This window comes from Natator depressus, chromosome 8, assembly GCF_965152275.1.
Source record: "Natator depressus isolate rNatDep1 chromosome 8, rNatDep2.hap1, whole genome shotgun sequence".
NCBI lineage: Eukaryota > Metazoa > Chordata > Testudines > Cheloniidae > Natator > Natator depressus.
This window is the reverse complement of record NC_134241.1, coordinates 23,040,093-23,058,157: the sequence shown is the minus strand read 5'-3', so window position 1 is coordinate 23,058,157 and position 18,065 is coordinate 23,040,093. Positions and strand designations below refer to the sequence as shown.

General features: G+C 42.2%; 1 protein-coding gene across 6 annotated transcripts in view; it reads left to right on the top strand.

Moving 5' to 3' along the window:
* The first annotated feature begins 1,125 nt into the window (after positions 1-1,125).
* Positions 1,126-18,065, top strand: part of PWWP2A (PWWP domain containing 2A) — a 39,562-nt gene continuing 22,622 nt past the window's right edge. For 3 of the 6 annotated variants that reach the window (XM_074960614.1, XM_074960615.1, XM_074960613.1), the window contains exon 1: positions 1,126-1,887. In XM_074960614.1, the coding sequence (XP_074816715.1) occupies positions 1,196-1,887 (692 nt within the window). In that variant the 5' untranslated portion in view covers positions 1,126-1,195. Of the gene's footprint in view, positions 1,888-2,291; positions 2,394-3,361; positions 3,730-18,065 lie in introns of those variants that run through there. The other 3 variants (XM_074960616.1, XM_074960618.1, XM_074960617.1) reach the window with 3 other exon arrangements.

Here is an 18,065-nt window from a genome sequence, read left to right as displayed (position 1 = left end):
TGCATTCATGCTCAGCATCTCGCTGGTCTAGCTCGTCCCCTTGCTTTCTGTCTTTCTTTCACAGATCTTCTCCTTCTGCCCTTTAACTGTCCATCTATCTCTTCTACTTCATCCATGTCAACTTTCCAAAATATACAATGGTGGCCGATTTATAGCATCCCAAAGGGTTTGAATCTGGCGAGGAATGACCAAAACTGGCAAAATTTTCATAGTTTTTGGGAAGAAAAGGCTAGTGTTGATTCAAAGTATCATATGAGCCAAACTGTAAAATATACAAGCGTTATTTGCTTTTTTCTCCCTTTTCTCCCAATTCTCCACTTCTCCTTTGATACCGAGTTTTTTCTTTGATCTCTTTTAGTGTCTAATTTTTCACCTTTTAGAAAATGTTATAGTTCACTCCCTCTTCCCCTTAAAATCAATCTTCTTTCTTCCAGACATTTGTTCTTTTCTATTTGGTCACCCTTTTTTGACTTTCCATATTTTTTCCTTCTCTTTTCCCATTTCTCTCCATCTCTGGTCCCTTTTGCAATGGGTCCTGCTCACCGTCCCAGTGTGGGTGCCTTGAAACTAGAGTTGGTAAGATCATTATATTATTTGTGCTGGAGCAACACCTGAGATGGAATGAGGACACCAAGGTGCTAGGTGCTGTATGGACAAGAAGACACAGTCTCTGTCCCAATAAGCTCCTAGTCCTGAATATGAGGATACTACCCTCTCATTACAAGTGACTTAACCTCCCACCTCTGTGCCCTTGCCTCCCCTGCCACTCAAACAGGAATCTCCCTTTACACTGAACCCCAGGCCTAAGGCGCTCCATCTCAGTTTGATGGATGTAACTCTGCACCAATTAACAGCCTCTCAGAGGGCTGAAGGGGGAGGAGAGTCTTCCCTGCGCCAATAGGAAGGGACAACTGCCTCATGAGTAAGCCCCTTTGATCTTTAGAGGTATTAAACTCCGCCCCTTCTTCCTCTTCCCGACCCCTGAATGAATGAAGTCTCTGCTGCCCAATGAGAAGTTTTCGTTCGGCTTGATGGACTTTCCCAATCTCCAATAGGAGCTTAGAATCGTGGCGTAGCCTCCAATGAGATGCCAATGCTGAGCGCACTGGGCGGGCTCTGCCTCCCAGGCGGGCGGAGAAGGCCGCGGTTATCGATCCCGCTGCTGGAGGGAGGCGGCGGCGAAGCAGCAGAGAAAATGGCGGCCATGGCTGCGGAGGCGGCGGCGACTGCAGCGGTGCCGGGTGACGGGGGAGCCGGCGAAGCCGAGCCCGAGATGGAGCCCATCCCTGGCAGCGAGGCCGGCGCAGACCCCCTCCCCGCTGTCAGCGAGGCCGTGGAGTCGGCCGTGCCTGATGGGGACGAGGCCGACGGGGGAAAGTCTGCTCCGGGGGAGGCCGAGGAGCCGCCGCCGCCGCCCGTAGAGCTTGCCCGGAGCCCGGCTAGGACCCAGGAGCCGGAACCTGAGAGGACGGAGCCGGAGGAACCGGAGCTGGGTTCGCCCAAGGCCGAACCTAGAGGAGCGCCCAGTCCGGAGCCCGAGGAGGCGCCGCAGCCCTGCCCGCCGCCTGCTGGGCACCCTGAACTTCCCGAGGAGGAGCCGCAGCCCTGCCTGCCGGCTGCTGGGGGCCCCGTGGAGCCGGAGCCCGGGGAGGAGCCGTGCCGGCCGGAGGAGGAGGAGCCGGATGCTGCTGATGCTGCCGCTGTAAAGCCGGAGCCCTCAGCCCCCGGCTCCCCGGTGGCCCCGGCCGCGGGGGAGGCGGAGGCTCCGCTGCTGCCTGGCTCGGAGGTGCGGGTCACCCTGGACCACATCATCGAGGACGCGCTGGTGGTTTCGTTCCGGCTGGGGGAGAAGCTCTTCTCCGGGGTCCTCATGGACCTCTCCAAAAGGTGAGATGCCGCTGGAGAACAGCTCCTCCCGGCCGGGAGAGATCAGCACTTCGGGGGGATCCCTGGGCCTGACCCCGAGGCCCTCAGGGACTTCCGCAAAGGGTGAGAGCGGGCCCGGGCTCCGCAGCTCTCCGTCAGCCGCCTCCTTCCCTCCCTGTTGAGAGATGGAGTGTAGGGGACTCAGGCTCTGTACAGTAGTAGCCCTTGGCCCACCATCCTTCCTGGAGATGGAGGCGGGGTGCTTGGAGCCGATTTACCCCCTCCAGCTCTATCTCGTGTGAGGGTGGAGGAACTGCCCCTTGTTAATTACTCCCTATCTAAAGAACCCGGCCCTTATCGCAGGCTAAGCCCCAGGCCGGGCCATGATGGGTAGGAACGGTGCCCCCGCAGCCTCGTTGCATTGAGACAATGCCTAACAGCACCTTCGACCGCCAGTTCTGATGCGATGTAGCCTCTGCTGCTGCCACGCACGGTCTCTGGTCTTCTGGCCTACTACTGGGTTAAAGGTAAGGGAGAGGCCCTTTCATTTTAAGTAATAAAAATAGGATAAAAGTTGGTCACTGATCAACAAACCTTCACCCTCTCCCCCCCCCCCCCTTTCGTGCTGCTGTTTTAAATAATAAGAGTTGTTGCCTTGTGGGGATTAGAAAACATGAGACAGGCAGGAAGAGCACATGGTCAATTCCCTCTAACTCAGTTAGGATTCATCTTGGGCCTTCCTAATTCCACAGTCCTGTAAACAGTCATGAGCTTGAACTGCAGAGAATTGGCCTGAGCCTCCCCAAATCATAGGGGTGTTCAGATCTAGAGGTCTGTTTTGGGTGCTCATCTCTTAATTTACAGCTTGCATTGACCAAGTCATGTCGTATTATCCTTTAAAAGCTCGCTGACACCTTTTGGATTACAGCAGTCTTCAAATTGAAGATTCTTGGAGTCCTGAAGGGTTTACTAGTATGATTCTCCTTGCGTCTGGGGAGGGGCTTTCTCTTCAAGGAACCAATGTCCACCTAGTAAATCTGGGCCCGAAGAGACAGTTTTGTTAGTTCAAGTCCAGCATTTTGGGGAAACTTGCACAACTTGATGGGAGTAAAAATTGTTCAGAAAATTCTAAGGAAAGTATTTACGGATATAAATATTTCCCCAGTGATATCTTCTTTAGTGTTTGTAGTTTAATACTTCAGCATTAAGCAAGTACAGAACAAAGTGACATTGACTAGGCTATTTTCATTGCCTGTTCTAAGTGAAGTGCAAAAAGTAAAAAACACAAATCTTGGAAAACAGAATTTGCAAATGTTCTTAAACTCTAGTAATCCAAGATAGTGGTCGTGACATAGAGAACCTGTATCAATTTAAAGAAATTATTTACTTATATAGTCTCTCTGTTCTTAGTGCTTCCTTTAGAAATGGGGCCAATGGCTTTGTGCATTTTTGCTTTCGACCAGCTTGTTTTTTGGGGGGCAGATATTTAGAGAGGCGTAAGGTCTTTTCTAGGATCAATGAAGATGATTTAAGATGTTAAAAACGTCTTAAAAATCATGGAAGGTAATTCCACAGCTCAGAACTTAACCACCTATAGTTTGAAAAGTCTAAAGGCACTTTCACATTTTATTAAATTGATTTGAGGCTGATCTTTAAGTGTGTAATGTACATTTCTAGTGTGAAATACTGAAAAGCCCCAAACCAGTGACGGGTGCATTCAGTTAACTTATTTTTTAATTCTATTCTTTTGTAGATCTGAAGTCCAGACCCTCAGAATTGCTGGCTTTCACTCTGTTCAGTCACTTGCACTATGTGGGTGTCAAAGCACTTGCCATTAAATGACTCTGGATCCTGTATGTATGAGTAAGGAAAATCCTGATTTATTTCCCCTCCTGAAAAAACAAACAAAAAAAAATTACCTGCGTTTTATTAAACATGTACATTTGACCCAGTGTATCCCCATAGATGTAAATGTCTGGGGTTTCTGGGTACAAAAATTGTCTCACCACTGAGGATCCTCCAACATGTGGATTTCCAATATCCCTTTGAGGCACAGGGCCATCTGCATAGAAGCACTGGGGCTCCTTGATTCCTTGGTAGTATGGTGTCAGTGGATCCATGCTTCCAAGATTGCCCCAAATCATTTGTTAAAGGTAGGGGGAAGCATTCCTCATCACAGAGGACTTTGTGGAAAAGGTAGTACAGCTAAGGGTTGTATTACCTCTTCTTATGGGCTGATGAGGGAATGATGCATCTTCTGTGTCTGCCCCTCTGTCCATGTGCATCCTGGACTTCATGGATGGTCCCTCTTCAGGTGGATGTGGAAGATACAGTTTGGACTCTCTCTCTCTCTCTTTTTTTTTTTTTTTTTTTTTTTTTTTTTAAAAAACCAAAGCTCTGGAGCGGGCCTAGGGTGAGAATTGGGCTTCCTTACATACAGGCTCTGCAATGTTTTGCTAGTGATACCAGTGTATGTGAGCTGGCAAGTGAGATCTGGACTCAGATCCCCAAAAGAAGAATAAAGTAATATGTTAACTTTAGAAATGTACTAGGCACTTTTTACCTATAGAATATTTCAGCACTTAAGTGTTAAACACATTTTTTTAGATAAACTCCACTTCTGTGCTATTTTTATTTTGCCGCATTAGCTTATCTAGATTTTTACGCTTTGGTGGCCTGTTACTGCCTTAGGACAGTGCTGTCAATATCAGAAAACTATGATGGTCTCTTCATTTGACTTTTATGAGATGTATAATTCATGTAGCAGGACTTGTTAAAAACATCAATAGTATACAAGTTTTGACTAACCTTAACTCTTTTGGGAGTCTCTGTTTACTGAATGTTGCAGTTTTTTATAGGCATCGTTACACAGGGGAAAAACCAAACCAAAAGCCCCCACAAGTTCTAACATTGGTTTACTTGAAATGGTGGGAATCCTAATATAGAAAAAAATACGTCAATTGGAACTTTGCTCCCACCAGTTCATCTGAATTTGTGGGAATTTTTCTAAACTTCTCCAGTGCAGACATGGCCATTGCCTCCAAATCTGCTTCTCCTAGAAATCTTAAACTTATCAGTTCCTATGAAAGTCAAGTACGTTTTTGGTAAGGATAAAAAAAATCTAATCTAGTCCACTTTTTTTTTTTTAATGGTTACCAACATCTTCAGTTACAGGTGCTAACTTACCCTACCCACAGTGAACTATGGATGGGGGGAATCATCTTACGCTCTAAAGAATGAGGATTAATAGCACTTGTATTCTAGCAAATGGAAATGAGACTGCTGTTTGCCTCATTATCGTATGGCAATGAGTTTGAAGGTTAACTTGTGTGTAAAAAATATGCATTTCATGCGGGCAAGTTTATTGCCCCTCTGAATTTTAGTGCTGTCACTCCTGTATTGTGGGATGGAAGCACAGCCGAAATGCCTTTGACGAATTTTGTTGTTTTTCTCTGAACCTCTACTACTTCTGTTTCTGCTGCTGAAATGAAATGCTAGCCTTTTTATTTATTCCAGCAGAGTTTTAAATGAGGTCAACAGTGCATATATAAGGGAACATTGTCAATTACATTTTTAATTGACAAATATGAACATTTTTTCTGTTGGAGTACCCCCTTTAAATAGAATGTCCTATTTAAGTATTTATGGCCCTCATCACTGAGCAAGTGCCCTAATCACTAATGAATTTTATCCACACAATATCCCTGTGAGATAAAGATGTATTATACCCACGTTTACAAATGGGGATTTGAGGCATAAAATAATTTAGCAGCTTCTCCATGGTCACATAGGAGGTCAGAAGTTGCTCTGGGAATTCATCTGGGTCTCCTGGATCCCAGACCAATTCCCTATATAATTCCAATCGAACATTTTTCATACCCAGGACCTAGTTCTTATATTTTATTAAAGGGAGTTTTTGTACCCAAGCTGATGTTCTGAAGTGTCTTTTTGGAAAATTCAAGAACAAGCATCACTGAGTCCACTCTCTTCCTGTTTACATTCCCACATGCCTGCCTGCTGCTGATTTTAACTCTAGTAGTGCTGCTGCTATTACCTTTAAGCTCCTTGCATAGTCTCAGGAAGGTAATGCTTGAGAGCTCCTTCCCAGTGCATAAGCGGTGGTATCATCTTAATGCATGAGATGGGAAGTGTAGCTGACTATCAAAACAGAAATTGATCATGCACATGGTGACCTTGGATAAATATTTTTCTCTAACATCTTAATTATAGTAATATCAGTTGCCATCTGCAAAAATTGTTAGACACAATCTCCTTTTAAATTAATGTATTTCTACGCATGCAATGTATTCTGAGGGTCTTATGACAGACACTGCATGCAGCTATATTGGTTTGTGATACATTAATGCCACCTGCTGGCTCAGAATTGCGGCAAGGCTCACTCTGCACCTGGAGAAAGCAAACATTAGTAAGTATAGCACTTCTAAATCTTAAGAGGTGGTGTGGGAGTGCTTTTCATCCTGTTGGAACACTATTCCAGGATTGAAAACTACATTGGGCGAGGTCTTAAGACTTCATCGTGCCGAAAAAAAAAAACCCTAGTCCCTCATATGTAGTGTTTTTTTTAAGTTATATTTTCTTGTGAACAATCACAGAATTCTTAGCTTAGAAACAGAAAGATTTTGTTTCTAGCCCTGGTATATCATGATGTATTGAACCTTAAAAATCACAATTCTGACGTGCAGGGTTTTTTCCCCTTTTTTGAATTTCATCATAGCAGCTCTGGAAAGAACAACCGTGAGAGCTAGAAACCAAAGTCTTTTGCCATTTGAAAGCTTGAGATACCAGAATTCAGAGGAGAGAGGATTAATCTCTAGCAATCTGACATATAACTTTGTCTGCCAATATGAAAAGAGGGTTTTGGTTGGGAACAAAATGGTAATGAAAATGATTTTTTTAAAAGCAGAGTTGTCATGTAACTTATCCATTTGGCTTAACTGAACTTTATAAATCTTAAACTCGTTTTGTAAAATTACTGTTTGTTGCTTTGTTATGGTACTGTCTTCCAGTGATACCTCTAAAGTGGTTAGAATCTTATGTTGCTTCTGCTCACATAGAACTTCTACTTCCATATGGAGAAAGAATATGTAGACCCCAGTGAGGTTACATGAACTGTCACAGTTGGCCCAAAGATTGTTCGATATAAACACATTTTCTCAGTGTTTACAGCTCAAACATGGCAGCTTGGTGTTAATTAAAACATGAGCTTTGGAAACTGATTAGTCTCTCTCCACTTTTCACCCCAAAAGTAAAACGTAAGATTAAACTTGAATCTGAGTTCTGAGAATCTAAGGTTGTGGCAATGATATAGGTAAACTCTCTTTAGATATTTTTTTATTTGACCGTCCCTGAAAGGGTAAAGAATTTTCTCCAGTCAAACCAATGTAGCTTCTATTAAACCAATGTAGCTTCTATTAAAAAATACAAGAGTAGTGAAAAATTGTCCAAATCCCATGTTGTCATGAACAACTGCTTAAATTTTGGTTTTGGGAAGGAACTACAGTGCAGGTTGCCTTAGATTTTATGGAAGTACTGAAGTTTACAAAGCTAATATTCAGTCACAAAATTCGGGGGAGGGGGCACTAACTTATGCCCATCGTTTGACTCTGTAGTATTGTTTCGTCTCCCTTACGTAATCTGCAAGATGTCACGAAGGCTATGGCTACACTAAAGTTTAAATCGATATAAACTATGTCACTCAGGTGTGAATTAGCCATTCCCTTGAGCAACATAACTTATGCTGACTTAAGCACTGGTGTCGATGTTGCCGGGAGAGCTTCTTCTGCCGACATAGCTACCGCCGTTTGCTGGGGCTGGAGTAATTAAGCTGATGGGAGCCATCAGTTTAGAGCAGCTGTGCAGAGAGTTTAAAGTGGTGCAGCTGTATTGGTGGAGCTGTGCCTCTTAAGTTTTCTAGCGTAGCCATAGCTTAAGAGTCAGTCTCTTTCTGGTGACTAAAGAGTAGGGAAACGCAGTTGTTCTTTGGACTTGTCAAAAAGCCAGGTAGGATAAGCTGTTTAGGAAACAGCCACAAAATGTCAAACTTCTCTGTAGTGTCTGCTCTTTCTTTGCCCATAATTATGGGCCCTTGGGTGCTATTGTAGAATTATGGAGGTGTCAGTTGTGGTGGGACTGAGTTTTTCAGTTAAAGTAGAGATTCTCTTATATGAAAATTACAGCATATTCTCCCCCAAAGCCTAGCACTTCTTCCAAGTATAGAGCAATATTTTTGGAAATTTAAATCCATTAATCAAATTAAAGTTAATTTAAAAATGAGTCTCCTAAGGTATTATGTATCCTGTCAGACCTCTTTATTGTTCCTAATGACAGATTCATTTTAATAATGGAATAAATGCGGACTGTTCAAGGTTCCCATAGAGTAAAAAACTTCTCTGGAATCTTGTACATAGACTACTTTTGAAAGAAATAATATTAAGATTGTTCGTTTTTCCTCCTCACAAAAAAGAGGCTGAACAAGAGCTCGTCCAAACTTAAATTTTGCTGGCATAGCTATTCTAAATAAAGCAAAATAAACTGTATAACTACATCTGCACTAGGACTTCAGCTTGTTTAGAAAGAAATCACACCACTGACACTCCTGTGCTGGCAAAAGTTTCCAGTTTAGACTACAGAGAACTCCACAAAGAACTGCCCTATTTTAAAATGGCTGCCATCTTCTGTTGTTCTCAGTTGGACTGACGTTCGTATATATGGCCAGTGCATATATCTGCTTCTTCTAGTGTTCTTCTTCACTTTCTGACAGCATAGGATGCCACCATGTTTCCTGAGGGCAACTTGGCTTCCCTTCACTTGAGGGAATGTGGGGACAGGAGGGTGGACGGGAAACTTGGGTGTACAACCTGGTATGTTCTGACTGCTTTATGTCTGGAGCATAACTAAATATGGTGCTAAAAGTTAAAATTGAAAAAGACTTCAGTTTAATCTTTAGATCATTTGAAATATTGCATGATAGTATTTTCTCACTTTCTGGTTTAGTGTTAGATATTTTATTTAAAAAAGAAATTCCCAGACAAACTACACTGAGGTGAAGTGAAGGTTGAGCATATACATCAGTGATTCTTTATTGGTTGAATGACTGTAATCAGTGCAACATGCTTGTTGAACTTTTAAATTAATTAAAGAATGTCTACTAAAAAGGGATTGCACAGTTTTAACAAAACCAATTTAAAAAGAGTTTGAGTTTATAGGTATGAAAATTGTCTAGATCAGCCCAGAAACCCTAGCACTGTGGCATGACAAAAGAAAAAAGCTGTACTTGGTATCCAGGTAAAAGTTCAAAAATAAAAACCAGTTTCAAAATGCATGTATTTTTTACCTAAGTGTAACCTGGTTATCTAGACATGCTGATGTGGAGATGAAACTGCAGAAAACTTTACATGGAGCTTCCTTCCAATTCTTCCAGAAGGAGAGGGGAGGGACTACATTACCACCTCTGTGGGAAAAATCAGGGGGTTGGACCCGCCCCATACACAGATCCTTCAGACTTCTCAGAAGATGGGCCCCGTGTGTCTATACTGAATGTGGTTTCACGAAGCTGTAGGCTGCTGCCCGTGGGGTTCCCCCTATTTCAAAGAGAGGTTTCTAGCTTCAGGCTTGCACTCTTAAGTAATACAACTTCTAGCTGTTTTTACATCAATATTTTCTACTCTTGGTCAGTGAGCTTCTTTCCCCTCGCTGTTTGAAGCTGCGGATCCACAGGGTCCTCTGTGGGTGGGAAAGATGCAGTGAAAGAAACTGATTCCTCTGTACATAAGGGGAGCTACAAGCATGCAGCTGCAAGCAGTACAGTGTTTTCTCAAATTCAGTGTGCGATGTGAAGCTCAATCTGGGCCTTCAAAAAGCCCTGTTGAATATTGATCCACTTCCTCTGATAGGTGTTAACTGTTAATCCCTGATGTAACTTTGTTAAAACACTCAACTCAGTATTTAACTAGAAATCTTTGACTTCAGTTGGAAGATGTTTACGTGCTTAGAAGTTATACCAAATAAAGACTTTTTGCGATTGTCATTTACATGTAAGAGAAATATATTATTCCATAAGTATTCTGTTTACATGTAGAGTCCATCAGTCCAACACTGGCTGCATAGGACATGCATAATTATTACTACTAGCAGATCCTAATAAGCAATGTTTTGGGTGGTAAAAGGCATTGGCCACTTACTTCCATTTCTGTAGAAACAGCACATAGTAACTCAAATTGGAGGTGCAAGCCATTGTTCTGGAACTTTGACTAAATGAAATACTGCATTTTCTGAACTGTGAACTCTGGTGCCATATTACTCTGGATGGAAATAAACTACTAAGAACATAGTTCAGCTTCTGTGGATACCTACTCAGTAAGGTGTCCCAGTGGATACTTAGTGTATATTTAGATACTGAAATTCTACTCTAAGCAGAATAATAGTGAAATGTTTGGGGTATGTTCTGGATACCTGTATTCAGGATATTGTGCTTCGTATTAAGTAGCTTACATAATATATAACCAATATAGCTATTCTGGAATACTAATGTGCATAAAGTCAGATTGGAGCTTTATTAAACTAATTCCTTCAAATTCTAAGTGAAATATTTCAATTAATCAGGTAGATGATGCATGAAACAAAGATGCTCAGAATTAAGTGGTGCTAAATATTTTAATAAATGTAGCCAATAGGCTACAAAATGTTTGAACCTTAAACCAAATGATTCCTGTCATGGCTTCTGCGGAACACACATAAGGAATGCTGTATGGGTCTGAACAACAAAAAAACCAAACAGAGAATATTTTAATTTATAATCAGACCATTGTAGGCTGACTGTCAGTGATAACACATCAGAGGTCAATGGACTTCTTGTAAATGATGTGTTAAATCAAATCTGATTCTTTCCTAAAATATCAACTTCCTGTGCTGATTCAGATTAGTGATCATGCATTCTGATAGTTATGCCAAGACACCATGAAATCATAAGTCTTTTCAAGAGACTGAAGGAACATGGCTCACATTCAATCATTAGATTTAAAACCGTCCTAGTTGGCTTTTCTCTGCAGGAGGTGTCAGCTTGCTAGAAAAGCTTTTTTCCCTCTTCCACTCCCTTCCTTCCCCCATGTAGTTTGCAAGTGCAGGAAGGGTTCACTGAAGTCCTCCCCATTAAAGTAAACCTCCATGCTATCATTCATTGTTTAAATGCTTGTGTGCATTTGTTTAGTCTAAAGAACACTACAGACAACTCCTAAATAGGTTCATAATCGTAGAAGAGTGTTTATAACGTATACCCACATTTCTTGCTTTAGTCTTGACTTAATTGACATACAGGCAAAGACTCAAATACTTCACATTTTTGTGGTAGCTCACCCCACTTGAGAACAGAATGCTGAACGTGTACATCATTATTTTCTTCTCACTACCCTTCAGAGAACTTGAATTTTGATAAACTGATATAACTAGAAAAAAGCAAAATCTACATAAATTTGTGAGATGCTTTTGGTTATACTGATGTCACTTAACTAGTCTATACATAATTACAGAGGACACATAATTAGCTCTTAATATTCATTAATTCTCATAGCTCACAGGACTTGCACAAAAACCTTATGAAGAACTTGACCAGTGATGACTTCAAAAAGTTAGTGACATGGTAAACTTGGTAGTATCAGAAATGGTCTTTGTTTTAAAAGTAAGGCTGATTATGCTCCAGAAAGTTTCCTTATTTTGGTACAGGTAATCTGTCTGTGCCCTACTTCTGCTACTTCATGACTGAAACATTCTTTACTCTTCTCTGGGATTGCTAAATCTTTCTTCATTTATTCTGTTTTTAACACTTCTTCTAGCCATCCCCTGATACCCTAAGCACCCAGCATTAATACTTGTGCACCCAGCTCATTATCTCAGAGGCTGAAATAACCTCTGACTGATATGTCAAGCTCATTACTTAAATGCGGCAGTGCGTTACTATAAAATGTTAATAGGAATAGTAAAGTCTTTCCTCAGCTATATATTGCTGAAACAAGGGGACAGGTCCTGATTCCTACTCTGTCACAAAGCCTCAGGAAAGCCAGGTTAACTGTCCCTCTGAGGGGAATTCTTTGGTAGGTGGCAAGAACTGGCGTAGCATTTTCTACATCAACCCCTTCCTGATATTGGTGGGGCTTTTTTGACACAGGCCTGGAACACATGTTGGAGGCTCACATGCAGCCGTTTGTAATTTAGAGTAGCTACAGGTCTGCTGTGAATTATGCCAGGCCTGGGCTAAGTACCTGGTTTAAGTACTCTTAAACTACTTTTTGCTCTGCCCTCCTCTAGTCCTGTGTCAAGCACAGCTCAATTACATAAGAGGCTCTAGCACAAGATCTTTCCTGCTTGCAGATGAGGACCTAGAGTGTATTTGTAAGTTGTGTAATTACATCAAAATGAATGAAAAGCTATAGATTACATTGTCCTATGAACAATATAAATCACTCATCATTGGAGTTTTTTGTATTTAGCAGATCATAGAAACTGTGGTGTTAACTTCAAGGGATGGCATTCTGTTAAGTAGAAAGTAAAGTGAGACAGGTTGTTTCTGCATGGAATGCTCTTGCTTAGCTTTACCATTGTGTTTGGGTATGAGGACAAACTGAAGATATCACTTGCAGTGTTTGCCACTTCGCATTTATTTCAAACTGAATGGTTAGACAGGCCTTACATATGTTGCTGAATTGGTTTTGGTTGTTTTAAAAGATGGCATTCATTACAACAAACCTTTTAGACTTACAGGATGTACTCCAGTTCAGAGCATAGGCCAGTGAAGGTGACTCATGATGTCAAGATTAATCTGAAGAGCGGTGATGTGCTTTTCATTTTTGAACTTTTATAGTGGCATTTTTCTTGTGGTCCTTGTTCACCTTTGCTAATACCAGTTAACCAAAACACTTTCTTTTAGAACTTGTAAACATGTAGAAATTGTACCAAAATTTAAAACCGTTTGCTCTGTTGTTCGTTTGAAACACTCTAGTCTATATAATACAAAGAAACTGAGAGTGGAGCAAAAACACTTAGCAGAACACCTCTTTGAGGTCTTGTGATTAGTGAGTGACTACAGAAATAGAGATGGGACTTGATTTTTATTTTTTATTTAGTACATTGTGTTGTTTCATCTGATAAACTAGTGAAAATTGAATAATATTTGGCAAGTTACTTGATTAATCACCCTTACTGTATCCCTTGCCTTTGTTAGATCTGCTCTTTCTGTCTTTTTCTGCCTTTTTTTTCTCCTGTAATAAGAGAGAAATACTGTTTGTCGTCTTCAGTGTTTTCCTTCCTTCCTTTTTCTCTCTCACCCCTACGCTCTTCTTCTAGCTCTCTCCTTCCCAAACCTTTCCACTGCAATTCTCTTTTCTAATTTACCCTGTTAATCTCTTCCTTTCTCCCACCCACATGCTCTCCCCACCCATGCATCCAAACATAGGCTCAGGAACTTTACTAGATTCCTAATAACCAACAAATTAAACTTATTAATGTCCGAGGGATACAAGAGATGGAAGGTAGCCTGTTGCTATGGGGCAGTGTCCAAGTAAGAAGCCAGCACCCATCTAGCTGTTGGAGAAAACTGGCTGTACCGAACCTGATTTGGGAGCTTCATCTTTTAAGGCATACAGGGCCAAATTTTGGCTCCATTGAACTCTTTGTACTAGAAGTGTGGAATCTTCATAGTATTGCCTTATCCAATGTTTGAAAACATTGGGGGAAGTCTTGACTAATGTTAAAATACTATAAACCAGTTCTGACAGTAGCAAGTTACAGCAAACAATGCAATGACGGTTCCTGGTGCATCCATTATAAGCACTGCATTTTATTATGGAGAACCCAGCTTCAAAGTGAGTTAATACAATGGACTCTTAAGTTGGTATGTACCTTTATTTAAACGCTTCCCAGAACTGTCCCATGGGTCCCGTGCTTCACTAGCCCCTAAATTTCACAGAATTTTGAGAGGGAAGAGGATAGGATTTGTTAAGTAGGAACAATTGAGCATCATTACTCCTTGTTTTTGCAGCATCCACAGTGGACTAGGTGTTATGTGGTCTTAAAACAACCCCCCAAAAAAGCACCATCCCTGTCTTGAAAATCTTACACGCTATAAAGTGATTTTAAAATTGTTTCTGGTTGCTAGATTTATACTATAGCAAATAGAACACTTTCCGGTAAGCACTTGATGACCAAAATAAGAGAGAGGTTACTGAGTGTAAAGCTGACCTTAAATTGAGGCTTCTGATTTTGTCCCTCTTTCAACAAGGTCAAACAAGTGTGATTGAAATCATTAGGTGAACTACTTATTTGTTACAAACTGTCTAAGTTGGAGCTGTATGTGGTATTCACATCTTTATATAAACTTGACTGACCTCTGTTAATCTGATGGGATTTAAAAGCCAGCTTTCAGTGTTATTTACCATGGTTCTGCAATACTTGCCTCAAACAAACAAACAAAAACAAAAAACCTAAGAGCAGAGACCTCCATCCTCAAAACTAGCTATTGGGGAGGTTTCCAAACTGTCTGTGCTTGGAATTGGAGGTAAATGGACCTGGGTGGGAAGTGGAGTTTTTTAAAAATCTATTTAATGGCAGATGGGAGTGAAACCCTGCAACACAACAGAATATAGTTACTTCTTAAATTAATTTGCTGCCCTTTGTTTGGGGAAAGAACCTCTTAATAATAACCCAATATCATCTAATCAAACTGTTGTTGTCCTCTTTAGGAAAAATGGCTGGGTTATTGGCTCACTGAGGCAGTAGACAGTTAAGTCTCTGTAAACTAGGGACTAGGAAAAATATAGAACTGGACCCAGGATCTGGGAGTGGGGAGAAAGGGAAGGTGGAGTGTAAAATGGCTACTTCGTGATACTTTCCTGTCTGGCTAGTGCCACTTGACAATGTAGGCCCTCCTCTTGCTCTGATCTGGTAGCTCTTTGGGGCTGACACTTATCAGAAACCCATGTATGAAGGAGTGGGTAGATGTGGAATGAGTGGATGTAACTTAGCAAGGGAGAGAGGGAAGAATTGAGGAGACAAGATAGAAAAGTAGGCTTTTAAGAATATGCAGGTAATTTTTGTGCGGGAGAGAAATGGAAGAGACAAAATATAGGAGAGGTGGTAAAGAGCATAATTGTGACTGTAGTAAAGGGATTGTATTCCTCTGGTGTCAGAGGCCAGCAGCTGGCTGACTGACTAATCCTACCTGCCACACTTAGGAGAAGACCTGGAGCTTAAAGGGCTGGTCCTCATAAAAAAAGGAGCAGGCAGCAGTAGCCAGTGGAGCAGGGGTGGGGAAACTGAGGGCTGGATCCGGCCCATCAGGGCTTTGGTCTGGCCTGCGGGATCGCCACCCCTGTGGCGCTGCAGGCCCCGGGCTGCTCCCGGAAGTGGCCGGCACCGCGTCCCTGTGGCTCCGAGGGTGGTCGGGGGGGGAGGCAGGGGGCAAAGGGTTCTGTGTGCTGCCCTCGCCTGAGGCACCGCCCCCCCGCAGCTCCCATTGGCCGGGAATGGGGAACCATGGCCACTGGGAACTTCAGGGGAGGTACCTGCAGGCGAGGGCATCGTGTGGAGCCCTCTTCCCCCTCCCGCAGGGGCTGCAGGGATGTGGTGCCGGAGCAGTGCAGAGCCAGGGCAGGCAGGGAGCCTGCCCTGGACCTGGTGCGTGCCACTGCTACCCGGAGACACTCCAGGTAAGCAGCGCTGGGCTGGAGCCCACACCCTGAACCCTTCCTGCACCCTGCTCCCCAACCCGCTGCCCTGAGCTCCCTGCTGCCCCCCTCCTGCACCCTACACCCCATCACCCTCCCCTGAGTCCCCTCCCACACCCTGCACCCCTCCTGCACCCCTGCCCTGAGCCCCCTCATACATCCCACACCCCTCCTCTGCCCCAACCCCTTGCCTTGAGCCTCTTCCCGCACCCCACACTCCCTCCCACACCCCAACCCCAGCCCTACATTCCTGACCCTGCATTCAATTTCCCCACCCAGATGTGGCCCTCGGGCCAAAAAGTTTGCCCACCCCTGCAATAGAGGCTGGAGCTACTGTTGACTGGGAAATCCTGTTATCACAAAGGCTCTGAGGTAAAAGTCAGGAACTTCTGGGCTGAGGAACTTATGGGCTTGAGGGACATGCTTAGAAGTTTTGATCTTGTTTTGTTGCAGAAACTTGAAATAAAATAAAAGAAACTGCAAGAACTGACCCTGTTGGAAATGACCTTCTCACAGAGTCAAGGGCAGGTTCATAGGGAGGGTGCTGGCTCAGCCAGAGCAGAGGGCTATAAAGCAGGCCTCAATCCTTTACACCTTTCCCCTACATTATTGTAAAGAGAGAACACGTTGGAAAACGCAGGGAAAAAACCCTTTATCTTTAAGAAAAATAGCATTTTTAAAAATAATTAAATGGAAAGCTTATCTAGGCTTTTTAGTTACCATTATCAAGAGTATAGCTCTCTTGTCCTTTTAAATTGTAGGATCTTGGTGCATGGCAGCTAATGTACAGTACTACCATATCTTGTCTGGTAGGTTTACTTCTTGGGATAATGTCTATTGTAGGCATTTTTCAAATCCTGATACCTTAATCTAACTGATCAAAAAGTGGCTAAAGATCTTCCTTTCCAGTATGAAAGAAACATAATGGTCCATTTGGTGGACCTTTAAGGCAGTTAGAATCTCAGATTTTCAAACATGAGTCCCACAGTGGATTTATGCCAGATGTACTCTTTCTCCAAATAACTGTAGCAGTATTTGTTCTTTTCTGTGTGTGTGTGTGTGTGTGTGTATATATATATATATATATATATATATATATATATATATATATATATATATATATAGTACAGTGTCTGAAGCCTTCAATAATGCATCAGAGAAATAGTTAAAATGAACAGTGTTCTTCTGAATTAATGGAGGAATGTCTAAACTTTAGATATTAAGCAGGTAGAGCACTCTGAACTGAATTTCAAAGGGAATCTAGTTTATTTTGTGGGGAAGGGAAGAACAATACACACTAGCATGTGTAGAGGTTCACTGTAGTGCTTAAACTGTTAACACATGCTATTCTTGTTCTCTTCCTTTATAGCTCAAAGGTCAGATGAACAGTAGCTGGTGTGTAGGTAACAGTAATGACTATGTCAGTTTTCTGTAAGTTTTCAGGTGTTTACTTTCAGCACTTTTGTGGAAACCAAACTCATTGAGGTTGCTCTTTCTCTACAACCAGGAGGAATAATGGCCCATGTGAGTTTGGATGTGGCATATTCATTTCAGCTTTGTCTGAAGATTGCTTTGTTTATAACCTATAATTTCTTTTTAAACCACATTTAATCAGTATGCATTAAAGTTAATCAGTAAAGACTTGTGTTGACAATGTAAAGAATCTTCTAGCACATACAACGCCCTGTTTCATAATAGAGCAGCAAGAAATGAAGGGCATTACATAGGCATTTGTTCAAACAGCCTGCTTCTTGCAACAGTTTGAAGCATTCAGCATACTTGCATTTAGTTAAGGTGTATTGGTAAGTGACACCTGTCTGTAAGTACCTAACTTCATTTACTGCAATTATGCACTTAGTTCATGTTGAAAAGAAAGAATGGTACAGCCAACACTAATGCATGCTGCATGACAGTCTCTCATCTATGGGCTTGAGCAACGGTTAGCTCTAGTTAATGCACTGGAGCGGTTAGATTAGCAGCTAATGAGTTGTAACTATCTGTTAATCCCCACTGCATTATTAACTCCTGTGAACCTCAGTAGCATTTGAGCTTCAAACCATACCCCTAATGGTCTAGCTAGCTTGAGTTTAAAATACCACTTAACTTGAGCTAGGGATCTTGTGTGTGAATTGGAGTCAAGTTAGGGGCAAAACTTGAGTTATACCTTAAGCTAATAAGGCAGTGAAGACAGGCTGTGTACTGTTGATATTTAAAATGTAAACACAAATGGAAAAGGGTTTAACCCTACAAGCATCAGGGATATTTGAAAGTGGTTAGGTGGTTATGAAACTTGGGAAATTCCCACTTGCTTTTGCCTCAAAGGAGTTGTAGAATGACACAACATGGCTTTCTCTCTATAGCATGTGTCAGGAAATGTTACATGCCTCTGGGTAGTCACTGCAGAAGCATGTTGCCCAGTCAAAATTGAGCCAATGCCTACTGCTCTTTCAGGGATTTCTTTTCCAT